At 39.7% G+C, this 15,438-nt stretch overlaps 1 protein-coding gene across 1 annotated transcript in view; it reads right to left on the bottom strand.

Annotated features, from left to right (window-relative positions):
* The window catches only part of PATJ (PATJ, crumbs cell polarity complex component), a 292,560-nt gene that overhangs the window by 88,820 nt on the left and 188,302 nt on the right, over nucleotides 1–15,438 (bottom strand). Inside the window, 1 exon segment of the mRNA XM_023754657.1 lies at nucleotides 9,503–9,594. Coding sequence (XP_023610425.1) covers nucleotides 9,503–9,594 — 92 coding nt within the window.

Below are 15,438 nucleotides of genomic sequence, written 5' to 3'. Positions count from 1 at the left end.
TCTGATTTATTCCTACTTCTCCTTCACAGCTCACCATAAATGTCATTTCCTGGAACAAGCCTTCTAGGATCTCCATTATATGTTTATAGCACCCTATACAATGATCATAGGACTGTTTCTTTCATAATTTACATGACCGATTTATATGAATGTTGGCTTCAAATCTGCGACCGGCCCGCCCCGCCCGGGGAGGGTAAGCACTCCAAAGACAAGATTCATGTCCTTCCTAATCTCTACTAGTATTACATCATCTAGGGCAAATGCAGTGCCTGGCAAGTAGTTTGTATTTAACATAGCTTTTTTTTTTAAAAAAAAAAAATAAATGTAACAATCAATCACTTCAATAAGGAGACAGAGGTAGGAGTTTCAATTTTAGCACTGCCACTAACTAGCTATAGGATTTTGGGGGGGAAACTTCTAAGCAAATCAGTTTCCTGATCTCTTCAGTAGATTGAACTGTATGAATCCTGAACTGATATAAATTCTGGGGAACGAGGCAGACTATAAATAAAGAGATGAAGTCTAGGTGCCATTTCCTGCTCTCACCTTCTCAGATTCTTGGACTATCTAGCACACCAGCCAAATCAAAGCAAAAGTGGGTGGGGGGGGGGACTATAAATCAATACAGAGTGTGAAGAATATACTGTATCTATCTTTTTCTGACAGCATTACAGATGCCTTCAGCATGCATTACTATGTTGAGAGATGGCTTTCCCCCCGCCCCCCCCCCCCCCCCCCAGGGAGTTCAATACATTTCTCAGCAGTGGGCTCATACCCAGACGTAGTCAGTCCCCCCTGGGTACGGATAGCATTTTCCCCAGTGGTAACTGCCTTTCCTACCCAGTTTCCCCCATTGACGAACACAAGAAAGCTTAGCTCTAGCTTAGAGTCTAAAGCTGACAGGACATGTCTACTCAGAATCCAGAGCCCCAGGGGTAGAGTATATTTGTCAGTAATTAAGCAGATGGCTCTCTATCTCTTTCAAGGTTAACAGCATTAAAAATATGACTGCACATAGATTCTTTTATTTTTTATTATTTTCAAAATTGATTTCTGAGAAGAAGGGAGAGGGAGAGAAACAGAAACATCAATGATGAGAGAGAATCATTGATAGGCCTCCTCCTGCATGTCCCACACTGGGGATGGAGCCTGCAACCCAGGCATGTGCCCTGATCAGGAATCGAACCCTGATATAGGTCAATGCTCAACCACTGAGCCACAATGGCTGGGCTGTACATAAATTCTTTTTTTTTTTTAAATATATTTTATTGATTTTTTACAGAGAGGAAGGGAGAGGGACAGAGAGCCAGAAACATCAATGAGAGAGAAACATCGATCAGCTGCCTCCTGCACACCTCCCACTGGGGATGTGCCCGCAACCAAGGTGCATGCCCTTGACCGGAATCGAACCCGGGACCCTTGAGTCCGCAGGCCGACGCTCTATCCACTGAGCAAAACCGGTTCTGGCTGTACATAAATTCTTATTGAGAAATCATGATTAACTAGACCTAGTTAGCTCAAATCAGCCAAATTATCCTTTTGCAATTTAATCGTTTCCTCCAAATTAGTATGACTTGAATAGCCTTTGAAGTCACTATTAATTTTTTTTAAGCCTCACAGAATAGAAAACCTACAATTACTCTCAATGGAGAGAAGAAAGCTGCTATCAGAAGTTACAGTCCATAATCTTTTATAATCCACTTACTAGTGAGTATTCATCCACACACCTCAGGATCAAGCAAGTAGAGACCTGAGATGGCAGCAATTTTAAAGAGAAAGAAGTAGAAGGAGGGGGACCAAAGGAGAGAAGCCATTTACACTTTAAACAAGCAGTTAACCTAGCCCTGCCCTGTGAGGTGGTTCATTTGGTGGAGCACTGTCCCATTCACCAAGAGGTCTCAAGTTCTATTCCCCGTCAGGGCACATGCCTGGGTTGCAGGCTTGAACCCCAGTAGGTGTCCTGTAGGAGGCAGCCATTGGATGTTTGTTTTTCTCTCTCTCCCTCTCCCTTTCTTTTCCTCTCTTTCAAAAATCATAAAAACATATTTCAAAACATACATAATCAGTTAACCTGAATGAATTCTGGGGGCCCCCTGACACCTCATATTCTATGTTCTCATAAGGAATGAAATCTGTTTGCTTTATAATTAACTTTTCTTTGCAACATAATCAACAAGTTTCGTAGGCCTCAGTGCCCCATATAGGACACAATCGGGAATTGTACTTGTTTGTTGGTGTTTTTATTATTGTCTTTGATAGCTGCTGGGAGAGAGAGAATGGAGTTCTATCAGGGATAACAGTGAGAACAATTTTTCAGGGTAAGGAACTCTGTAAGTGTATGTCCTTATCATTGTACTTGCTGTGCTCTATGAACATTACTTGTGCTGTTCTTCCTCCCTTGCCAAACAAAGAGATGGGATCTGATTTCTCTGTATCCCCAGCTTGTAACTAACAGAGAGTAGGTGCACTGTAAAGGTCTGTTGAATGGAAGTGGTCATAACAAGGCAGGGAAAGATAAAAAGCAGAACTCCTAAAACTATCCTCTGTGCTTTCCAAGCTGCTGCAATGAGTAAATGACAGTGTGTTGCAGTCACCCAGTTGTCAGTATTAACCACACGAATGGACATTTCTTTGGGGTGTTTGCCCAGCTCACAGTGATTTTCTGGATGGGCTACAGTCGCAATGTCTACACTGTGTAACACTGACACCCTGTCTCACCCTCAGTGGATGTAGGGGGCAGACTAGCTGCCTCAGTTTGTGCCAATAGATTATTTCTCCCAGGAACTCAAAATTTAGAACCCGACACACAGAGATCAGGAGGGTAGTACCTGGATAACACCAATGGAAATGATTATATATAGTGTAAGGCAACTATGAGCTATTCTGAAAAGAAATCTACACTTAAGATAACCTAGGCAAAAATACAGTTCTACCTATTTAGGTTCTATCAGTAAGATGTAATGTAAGCAAGATACTAAACAACTTTTAAAAATCTTGGTTTCTTAATCTATAAAATTGGAATAATACCTTCCACTAGAATTGTTGTAAGATAATGTAAATGTCAGAGAACTAAGGCACAATAGTTAACATTTAATATGTCATGGTTCTATGATGTTCAATCCCAGATGCTGAAATTTCCAGGTGCTAAGTACTCAGTTACTCTTAATACATTCAGCCATCAACCCTTAGATCCAAAGACATCTCCAAGTCTAATGATTACATTCTAAAGACTTCATCCTTTCATGTCTTTTCCTCTATGGTCCCCATCCTAATTCATGTACTTGTAACGTTGCCTGGACTATGACAACAATGTTCCTACTTACCTGTCTCCTTTTTCTGCTTTCTCTTGGTCTCAATACCTCTAAATCGTTCCCTTCTTAACTGTGAAGCACTTGATTGCACTCCTAGCAACCAAGCCTTAAAATACAATCTCAGTAACCCTAACATCATAGAGTTCTCTCTATTGGTGCTTGTTTTGCCTGATGTATAGTTATTTATTTGCATGTCTTGGAGGTTTTTGGAAAGCTTAACTCTATGGCTTTATAAAGCATCTGACAAACAGTAGGTACTCGATAAATGTTTGAATTAAATTCATTCATGTAGACGGTGTGGCTCAGTTGGTTGGAGTATTGCCCCGTACACCAAAAGGTGGTGGGTCAGCATGGATACCAGAGGCAACCAATCGATGTTCCTCTTTCACATCGATCAATGTTTCTCTCTCTCTCTCCCCCTCCCCTTCCTCTCTCTCAAAAATAAATTAAATAACTTGCAGTGTCTGACAAAAGAGCAAAACACAAAACACTTTAACCACACCTTGTTCTTTCACTGAAAGGCTTATAAATTATTTATTATAAAACAAATAATCACAATTGCAATTTAATATGAATAGCATAGGGAACAAGTACTGAAGAAATTAACCAAGAGTCAAGATTTCAGAGCACTTGAGAGACTCATATGGGTCTACCAGATGTTCCAACAGAGATACTGAAGAGCCTTGAAATTGCAGGCATGTATCTCTACTTCCTTTCTCCCTGCAACTCCTAATAAAGTTTAGTGCTAATGGCAGGCCTCTTCCTCAAAACTTCATGTCATATATCCCATGAATTATATTTTATTGTGCATGTGAAAAGGGGCATTGCATTCTTTATTGGTTCATGAGAGTCAGAAAGATGGTTTCTTACAGTATTCAAACGACATACACAGCTGTAGTCATCTAATGGTGCTTTCTTAAAGATGGATTGCTTTTCTCCTACAAGTAAATATTCAAGTATACTGGGTATGACATCCAATTCTAAAAACCTGTGGGTTTTTATACATACTTTCTAAGTATCTTTCTCTGTGACACCTTCCCTTAGGGTCCCAAACTAGGTTAAGTTCGTCTCCTATATGTCCCTATAATATTATAGCACTTATATCACTGATTAAGGTACCAGACTGTTTTCTCTCTGCCTCCTTCTTTAGGGCAGAGATTGTGTTGCTGACTCTACAGCACCAGCACAAGTAGGCACTCAACAAATACTTATTGCATAAATACATGAATATTTCTTTATGAAAGTAAAACTCATGATTGTGCCCACCATCTTTTCTCCTATTTATCAAAACTAGATATAAAGAATCAAGAGCAGAGCACAAAAAGGATTTTAAAAGCAGGCATTCCCTTTGCTTATTTAGATAGACTTCTCCCAGATAGGACTCTGACAGTCACCTTAATTTCTAGTCAATGTCGTCTTTTAGGGATATGGCCAGAGAATGATGGGGCACACTCTATTTTTAATTACAAAACCAAGACATATGTTTAATTGATACAGTAAAGCGGATCCCATGGTGAATCCACTTTTACTCAAGAGGACTTGATAGCTAGCGCTAAATCCAAGGGTTTCAGTTTTATTTGGCCTCCTTAAGCCCCAGGAGTTTTTTATACAGTACATGTTTTCCACATGTAATTAAGTAATGGAGAGTGAGTTGTTATACATGACATTTAATTTTCGATAGTGGGGCGCGTATGACAAGAGCTGCAGGCAGGATCATTAATCTCCTTGGATCCCTACACTCCCAAACACAGAAATTCCTTCTTCATCGTATTAATAGAGCTCTCCTCCTGTACTTAAATTGGTGTGCTTGTGTAGAGAGGATATGCTGAGTAGGAAAACTCACAGAACTAAATGTGAGGTGCATAGTAAGAACCCAGATTGTAGTATCACCTCTGGATGATCTAGAGTAGAAAAATTTAGTATATCAAGGTCCCTATGTGGTTTAGGGCACAATTACATGATTACTGGATTGTCCAAAATCTAATGATGTGGTGGACAAAGAGGGACGTGTGTGAGTGATTATGTAAATCATATATACATAGCGGCAACTTACTAATTTTCATTAATAACTCACAGACCCTTTGTGAACTATAGATCAATTAGTATCTGAATAAATATGAGTGTTAAAAGAATATGACAAGGACATGATTGCACAAATGTACATTACTATAGATTAAAGGCCCTAGTTAATCAATATGTTGCTTGCAGCATATTTTAACAGTTTTCTGTGATTACTTTACTCTTAATTATACTCTTAAATTTGTGGCCAGTTCCCAATTTTATCACAATTGTCAATAAATTTTTTAAAATTGCCAAGGTATAAAAGCCAAAAATTTCTATTTATTGGAAATGCATAGAGAATCAATAATTTCAACTAGGGAAGAAAATATTGGCAAACAGCAGCACTAACTTTAAAGAAATACAACTTATAAAAATCAGTTTTTAAAGTAATAATATATATATATATAAATATAAATATATATATAAAACACAATATATGTTATGCAATTCATAAGTATAATTGTATCAGTTGTGCCAAGATGATTTAAGTTTTACTTCCTGAAACTTGATAACAAGTCAATATTTAACTGTTCCAATTTGATAGTTTCCAAAAGGCAAAATTGGGGTTCTTGTAACAATAGAGTGAAAGCGGTAATACATAGGCAGAAATTGAAAGGTGTATCTACATGATTAATGAACTGGGCAATCAGCCTGAAGGAGACAGGATGACATGTATGTTGGATAGCACCTGAGATGCACAGGTTACCACACAAGAATAGGGCACCCATCTGCCATTATGCCTCCATCGCTGATGTACAGAGCTGATGAGCAATATAATATTTTCTTGATTCCCTTGAGTGCTTTAAGTTTTGACACTAGTTGATATTCGAATCTAATATATTTTATTGACATGAAGATTAAGTCATGCTAATTAGATTCCTCTTTATACATTACTCAAACAGCGCTCTACTAAAAAACAAAACAAAACAAAACAGTGTTCTCTCCTTGTTAGAATATCAGGCCCTCATTAAAAGAAAAAGAAGAAGATGGAGGAGGAAGAGGAGAAGGAGGAGGAGGAGCAGCAGCAGCTGACAGAGAACTAAAAGATGTTTTAGGCAGGTTTGGCTCATGTCTCTTATTCTAACATTTACCAGGAATGGGTTGATATAATGTCCGTAGCTATCTCTTTCAGTGTTTAAACATTATCATGTTAATGAAAACATTCTTAAACTGTGAATGTGCTGAACTTTAAAAAATAGTCAAGATTCTGGAAGTAGATAAAGTACATATGAAGGAGATTCTTTTTTCCCCTCTTCTTTCCTTCTCCAAGACCTCTTTTCTTTTACCTCCTTCCTCCCACCCTTCTCATGGTTTTCTGCCATCATCACCATCATCATCGTCATCATCATCATCATCATCACCACCGCTACGGCAGTGAACATTGTTGAGCCCATATTGCCAAGCAATTAATATATATTAATATATTAGACAATTCATGAGATTGCTATAGATTTTACAGATCAGGAAACTGACCAGGCTCACACAGCCCAAGCATTAAACCCAGTTTCAAACGAAGCTAGGTGAATATAGGAGTTGTTTTTTAATTACTTATAAAGGCTTATAGTTCAATCTTGCTTTAGAAAAGAATTCATCACTTTAGTTAAGAGTTCTCAGTCAAATGAATAGTTTCTTCTTTTATGAAAACTGAAGTATTAATTAATAAAATGTTGGCACACAAATTACCAGAGGTATTTACGGAATCACACAAAAAGTTGTCAGCAGTGCATACATAACTCTTGATTAAACTTAAGCTCATTTTCCTTTACAGTCTAAAAGTGGCTAGATTGTTCAGAATTATGACTACATCTTTTTTCTCCCTATAAAAATAGATATAGAGCTTCCTGAATGCCCATTATGTGCTAGGAATTATAATTTAATGATCATGCAAGGAACGTCCATAATTAGATTATGTATTTTGAATATACATTGATACTTCTAAATTGCTTAAAATCACTTGCAGTTGGTAAATATTCAGTAGCATCCTCAATTATGCTTTACTATTAATTTACTGAACAAATTCTTTCCTTGATACTGATCCATTCTGAATAATCAAAATTGAAATCATCAGATACTAAATTAATGGGTCTTTATTACTATTACTAATATTCTGCTCACCTTTCTCTTCTGCATTCCAAACAACTTCAAATCATTTCATCTTTCTTTCTTGAAGGTGGAGGGTTCTATTTCCCAACTACTTAATTGCATCAAATGATTTCCTCTGGATCCTAGTCAATTTTCTTTTTGCTCTCTTTAAAATGGGATGGCCCAGGATGGGTAGGTAACAAAGGCACAAATGCTAAAGAGGTAACAGGAACATTAACAATAGCACCGTAGCAGTCTCCACCATGTGTTGAGCACTTCAGTGCAGTCACCATTGAGTGCTATTTACGTCTTCTCATGTTATCCTCACACAACTCTACGCAAGGTTTTCAAGGCCAAGTGGTTTGAATTCTTTACTTGTATGGACTTCTCTCAATGGACATCCTAAACTTTGTTGTTTTTTATTGATTTTTAGAGAGAGGAAGAGGGAAAGAAAGAGTAAAACATCCATGTGAGAGAGAAACATCAATCAGCTGCCTCCTGCACGTGCCCCAAATGGGCACACATCCCAATTTGGGATGGAACCCAAAATCCAGGCATGTTCCCTGACCCTACACTTTTTGGTATATGGGATGATGCTCCAACCAACTGAGCCACACCGGTGAGGACCTAAACTCTTTTTTCTAAATTAATATATATTTTTTTATTTTTCAATTACAGTTCACTTTTAACATTAATTTATACTGGTCTCAGGTGTACAGCACCATGGCCAGCCAATCATACACTTCACAAAGTGTTCCGCCCAATAGTCCCATGATCCTAAACTCCTGAGTGGCTGACCATTCCTCAAGTCTGTTCATCTTTTCATCATCTAAGTTTAATTTTGTAACCTCTGGCAATAGGAAGGGCAAAGAAACTCAAAGAGAAGATCTGTGACTAATAGTAGGTCAAGGTGAGTAAGCCAGAGAAGGTCACCTTAACACCCAAAGACATACAAGCAGAAGAAAGGTTTTCCCTCTGGAAACAAGAGTAAAAAACAGGAAGGCCAGAAAATGCTAGCGAGTGGGAGAAAAAGTTGCCAATGTAGGATTTCTTTAGGAGCAAAGCAATAACACCCCCTGAGGCTGAAGTGATGGTGTGGGAAGGAATATTGTATTCACCTACAGTAGTAACCATATCTGGGAATAAAATTACCCCTTAATCTCAGCAGTCCCCTGGGATTGGATAGGCCTTACTGACAGGTAAGAGAAGAGGAAGAAGAATAATCACCATCATAAAATACCAGTTAACACTCTCATCCTTTGCTCTATGCTAGACACTCTACTGAACATTTCAAATTTTTGAAATATCACAATGAGGCAGATGCTTTATTATTCCCATTTTACAAATAACTGAGCCTCAGAAGGAAGAGAAACAGAGCAACAGTTAACATACAGGGTTAGTTATGTCACCTAAAAATAATTCAGATTTACCTGTCATTTTAGACCAATAACAGAATCAAAGCTCATTCCACTGCCAATGAGGCAATGGTGGCTACCACCAATGCGGACTCCCCAAATCTGATTCACTCCTGCCAAAAAGGCTCAGTCAGCTAGCAGGCAAGGTGTAGGTACATATGGGGCTCCAAACACAGCATGTAACTCTAGAGAGCAGAGCTCACATCACCTCCCCTCTGGATTTCTCACCAGCACTCCTAATATGAAGCTTCTATAGTTCCCTGGGTTCTGTTTTCCTGCCTATTCATTGATGTAGACATTAATGAGTCAGCTCCTATAACAAATGATCGTGACAGAAGGAGGAGAAGCTAGAAGATGCTATTATATTTATAGAAAGGGAATCATATCCAGGAAGGGAAGATTTTAAAAAAATGAAATACAAATACTGGTTTCAACTACCAATACTATCATGTGAAACAAATAATAAGAAAGCCTCATACTCAAAACAAACTAGACTTTTCTTACAGTGACAGTTACAAAAGGAAAATGTATTTTTAGAATACAGTGATTTTGTTAAACCAAAGATACAATAGTCATACATAAATAATAACATTTCCTGAAGAGAGCTCAGATTTTATGATATATCTATCTTACCTGATGAAAACCAGTTTGATCTTGGATGGGGCAGTCTTAATAATGGCAGATGCATTCTGGTGACTTCTTCCGTACAGAATCTGATTGTTTATCTGTTTGGGACAAAATATAAAGTGTACTTGTAAAACATGCAATATGTACATTTTGTATAAAAATATATGTATACAGTTATATGTTATACAAGAATATATCTATATACATGGAATTAAACAATACTAATTAAATCCATTCATTTTTTAAGTGGCTATATGTAGGATTGTTTGGTGCCAAAAATCTTAATGTTCTTTGTAGTATGGATTCAAACACTAATTCTAAACAGCTATTAAAATCTCTTAAATTCAGTTACGAATGAAGTTAATAGAACACACAGTCCTTGACCCTTTTGCTAAGCATCAAGACAGCAGTAGTTGAGCTAGATGCAAAAAGTTTATGAAGCATATTTCATTACCTACAGCTTTTCCAGATTCTTAAAAAATGTAGAAAACAGACCAAACTGTGGTATTCACCAGCACTCTGGAGGGCCCATTAAATACGATGCCATAAACATGTCAAGGTTATTACATAGCATAAATTTTGTTACTCCAGAGGAGGAAAATATTATATCTACATTTTCAATCAAATTTTAGATCAATTGCACAGAAACATTTTATTGTAAACAATCAGTAAGCCAGCTGCTTTTATCCAAGATGTGATGGGATTTTTAACTAGATGGAATTCACCTAAATATGATCTAAAAACATTTACATTCTAAATTCTTTCATTCCAGATTTTCCCACTGATAAACTATGATGATAGCCCAAAATCAACTTTTTATTTCATCCATTGCTAATAGTTAAGTTTAGGCTTTTCTTTTTCTTTTTTAGTATGTTTTCATTGATTTTTTTAGAGAGAGAGAAAAGGAAACGGATAGACAGAAGCATCAAAATTAATCGGCTGCCTCCTGCATGCCCCCAACTGGGGGTGGAGCCCACAACCTAGGCGTGTGCCCCAACTGGGAATCAAACCTTCGACCTCTTGTTGTTCGGGACCATGATCAACCAACTGAGCCACACCGGTTGGGCCAGTTTTGGCTTTTCTCCTCCTGTTTTTAACAAGTAATTAATGATCCATACTATCCTGTCCCTGTTTATCTGAGACTAGATAATTTCTACTACTAAAGGGATGCATATATAATCTATTATATAAGGGATAGAAAAAAGGGATTTTATGCTTTTTTGTAATTAGCATCTAATTTGTCTGTTCTTGATAGCTCTGAAATTTTGCATATGAACACACCTGAAAAGGGTATCATTTTTGTCACAACAGCTATAATGAGAAAGTGTATGGAAGGTATGGAAGTGAACAGTTCAAAGGATGGAATGGAAATATATATATATACATATATATATGTATATATATATATTTAATATATTTTTATTGATTTCAGAGAGGAAGGGAGAGAGAAAGAGGGAGAGAAACATCAATGATGAGAGAGGATCATGGATCAGCTGCCTCCTGCACACCCCACACTGGGGATAGAGCCCACAACCCGGGCATGTGCCCTAATCGGGAATCCAACTGTGACCTCCTGGTTCATAGGTCGACGCTCAACCCTTGAGTCACACCAGCCAGGCAAAAGATAATATTTTTAACTGTTGAAATGAAGATCAACATCACCTTGACGTAGTAGCTGGGATTCATATCAAAGGCTGCTGCAAAGATTAAACTTGAACTACTTCTTCAATATGTCTCTTATTCTACCAACGTTTATTCTTCACCAAGATAATCAATATCCCAGAAGTCCACTGATCTGCAGTGTCATTTTTCTGCACCTTAGTTTCCTCTTCTTTAAAAGAAATCTAAGCACCTACTTCATAAAACTGTTGTGAGAATTTAATGAGATAATGCCTTTAATTTTATAGTAATCTTGTTTTTAAATTTAATTCTTTATTGTTTAAAGAACAATATGTCTCCTTTTTCCCCCATTGACCTCTCCCCAGTCATTCCTACCCCACCCCCCAGCACATGCTCTCACCCCCCTACTGTGTCCATGGTTCTGTTTATATGCATACATACAAGTCCTTTGGTTGATCTCTCACCCCTTTCTCCCCTGCCTTCCCTCTGAGGTTGCATAATCTTGATTACTCAAAAGATTTTTAAATTTTTATGTATTCAAAACTACTTATTTTTTTCTGTTAAAGTTTCTGCCCTTTTAATATACTTCATTAAGAAATGTGCCCACCCTCCGTATGATACTATATTAATAGATATGCGCCATTATACATTTGTCCAAACATACAGAATGTACAAGACTAAGAATGAACCCTAATGTGAACTATGGACTTTGGGTGATAATGACATGAAATGATATGTCAATGTAGGCTCATCACTTGTAATAAATGTACTACTCTGGAGGGGTATGTTGATAATGGGAGAGGCTGTGAATGTGTGGAGATAGAGGTATATGGACAATCTCTGTAACTTCCTCTCAATTTTGCTTCTCTAAAAACACAATTTTAAAATGAGATGATGCGTGGAATCTGCTTGATTCGATGACTGGCATTCAGGTAATCATTTGCAAATGTCTTCTCCACTGTGCCTGGCCTCCGCTTTCAGAAAGTCTTTCCCAAACCTTGACCTATCAAACCTTCCAGGCTATGAGTTTTATGGCACCAGGTATATAATAGTTTTTCTTATTGCACTTACACCCTACCTGACCTGGTAAAGTCAATCCTTGTTGGGTGGTAAGCATTAGTCAGGCACACAACATTTTATTGAACTGAGCTAAACCCCTTGAGGGCAGGAACCAGTGTCCTCTTCTTGGTGTTCCCCAGCTTGTCATGCATAGCTTGCATACAGTGGTGCTCAATGAAGACGTGGTGACTCACACAGCCATGAATGGAAGTGCACTTCCACTAATCAACTGCTAGTACACTTTCTCTGAGGTGGCCTCTAGCCTTCAAAGTGACTGAGCTAAAGCTTATAAAGTATATAAAGTATCCTAATATATAAAAAGTCAGGGGCCGTCACAACCGAAACAACTGGATGGACGACCGAACAGCAGGCTGTGTGGGGTGACAAGGCCGGCAGGGGGGTTAGTGAGGGACGACCAAACAACTGAACAGCAAGCTGCATGGGGCGACCAGGCCAGCAGGGGGTTAGTGAGGGATGACCAAACAACTGAACAGCAGGCTGCGTGGGGTGATAAGGCCAGCAGGGGGGACAGTTGGGGGCGACCAGGCTGGCAGGGGGGCAGTTGGGGGCAATCAGGCCGTCAGGCAGAGGCAGGTAGGGGGCAATCAGGCTGGCAGGCAGGTGAGCAGTTAGGAGCCAGCAGTCCTGGATTATGAGAAGGATGTCCGACATCCCCCAGGGAGTCTCGGATTGGAGAGGGTACAGGTTGGGCTGAGAGGAATACCTCCCCCCCCAACCCCCGCCCAATGCACAAATTTCATGCACCGGGCCTCTAGTAAAGTATATAAAGACTTGAGCTGTTTCACATTTATGGATATGCCTGCTTTTTAGCTGTGGTCCTCCATTTTGATAGACAAGGATACATAGTAGTATTATTTTAAAAGGACGGCATTACAGCCCAAATGAAGAGAGCAGGTCATTAATTTTAATTCTGGGTACAGTTTCTGAATGTGCAGATGCTGTGGCAGTGGGAGGGGAAAGCAGCTTGCTTGCTGTTGGTGTTTTCTTCCAGGGCCAATGACTGCCGTGCTTACTGCTAAGGCAGCTGCTTCCTGCCAAGGCTCAAAGGCTCTTCAGTGGAAGACTGGGAACAGAACAAGAAATTCGGGGCAGAGTGAAACCTGATTTAATGGAACTAAATGGAAAAAAAAAAGCATATCTCTGGATTAAAAAAATCTAAGACAAAGCCCCTTTTCTGGCCTCAGAAATGACACTTAGCAGCTCTGAGAGGAAGATCTCATGTTTCCTTAGATCTTATTCAATATAAAACAATTTCGCTGTTTAAATAAAAAGCATATAGCTTCCAACTACAAAAGCAGTTTTTATATTTCTTCATCACTAAAGGAAACACACTCCAGATGATGCATTTTGTGCATAATTAACTCGAGACTGTCACTCCATTTCTGAGAAGCGGCTGTTCTCTGAGGGCATTATTCTTTAAACAACAGATGTAGGTCATCTTCTAAGTTTAGCACAGGCGGAAAAAAAAAAAAAAAAAAAGCATTCCACACCCCTCAGAAGTCTTTCAGGTTAATTCCAACTAATAATGGCTACTATTTACTGAGCTTACTCTGTGCCAAACACTATGCTACACTCTTCATTTCATGCACAACATCTCAGTTAAAGCTCACAGCAACTGGGATGCTATGTACTTTCACCAGATGAGGAAACTGGAACTCCAAGAGCTTGAGGAATTTGCCCAAGGTGATTTTGCTACTAGTTTAAAAGCCTGTAATCCTCAGGCACGCTTAGATGTCACATCGTGTGTATGGTACCCATAACAATCAGATGATTTGGAGAGGTCATCTTTATAAAGATGTCTCCTAAATAATCTCTGAGCAGGAACAGGAGGACGCTTAGTCATCTAGCATCGTAGAACTGAAAGTTTCAAGACACAGAGTTCAGAATCAAGTACTTCACCACCATGCAGAGGGGAAATGCCTGACTGTTGACTGTGAGGCTTTTAAAGTCCCAAATGCACTATGGAGTCCCAATAAGACAGCACCTTTCTCTTTTGCAAATGAACTGCACCCTGAACAAGGATATATACTTAATACACTTTTAATATACTTAATATGATCATATTTCATTTGGGGGTAAATACTGCTCCCATCCTTTAAGAATATGAGTGATCATATTAACTAGAAGTTGGAATAACATTATTTTCTATTTATTTCAGTAATCTGAGAAGTAGAAAAACTAGGTGTCTTTCCCAAAGTCTCTCCTTTCAAAGTGACTCCATGATATATGGAAATTATAATAAACTAGAGGCCCGGTGCACAAAAATTTGTGCACTTGGGGGCAGGGGGTCCCTCAGCCCGGCCTGTGCCCTCTCGCAGTCTGGGACCCCTCAGGGGATGACCACCTGCTGGCTTAGGCCCGCTCCCCGGGGGTTTGGGCCTAAGATGGCAATCAGACATCCCTCTGGCAGCCCGGCAGCCCTCGGGGGATGTCCACTTGCCAGCGGGGAGCAGGCCTAAACTGCAGTCGGACATCCTTAGCACTGCTGAGGAGGTAGGAGAGGCTCCCATCACCACCGCTGTACTGGCAGCCATCAGCCTGGCTTGTGGCTGAACAGAGCTCCCCACTGTGAGAGAACATTGACCACCAGAGGCAGCTCCTGCATTGAGCGTCTGCCCCTGGTGGTCAGTGTGTGTCATAGTGACCAGTCATTCCCAGTCTTTCTGCTGTTAGGGTCAGTTTGCATATTACCCTTTTACTATATAGGATAGAGGCCTGGTGCACAGGTGGGGGCTGGCTGGTTTGCCCTGAAGGGTGATCCGGATCAGGGTGGGGGTCCCGCTTGGGTGCCTGGCCAGCCTGGATGAGGGGCTGAGGGCCATTTTCAGGCTGGCGGGCGACTGAAGCTCCCAGCCTCTTTTTTCTTTCTTTCTTTTTTTTTATTCTGGGATTTATTTACCTTCTATAGCTGTCACTGGAGCTGAGAGCCAGCTCCAGCTCTGAGGCTGTGGCTGGCTGAAAGCAGGTATCTGGGTTTGTTTAGCTTCTATAATTGAAACTCTGTTGCCATCACTGGCCGCTCTAAGCTCTGAGCCTGCTGGCGGCTGAAAGCAGGTTTCTGGGTTTGTTTAGCTTCTATAATTGCAACATTGTTGCATCTGGAGCTCAGAGCTGGGCTGCGGCAGGCGGGGAACCTTGGCTTCCTCCGTCACTGGAGCAAGCAAGCCTCATGTTCGCTTCAGCTGCGTGGCTGCTGGCCGCCATCTTGGTTGGCAGTTAATTTGCATATCCTGCTGATTAGC

The sequence above is a fragment of the Myotis lucifugus genome, unplaced genomic scaffold (genome assembly GCF_000147115.1).
Source record: "Myotis lucifugus unplaced genomic scaffold, Myoluc2.0 scaffold_63, whole genome shotgun sequence".
In the NCBI taxonomy this organism is placed as follows: Eukaryota; Metazoa; Chordata; class Mammalia; order Chiroptera; family Vespertilionidae; genus Myotis; species Myotis lucifugus.
Note: the sequence above shows the minus strand (reverse complement) of the source record. Positions and strands in the feature narration are given on the sequence as shown.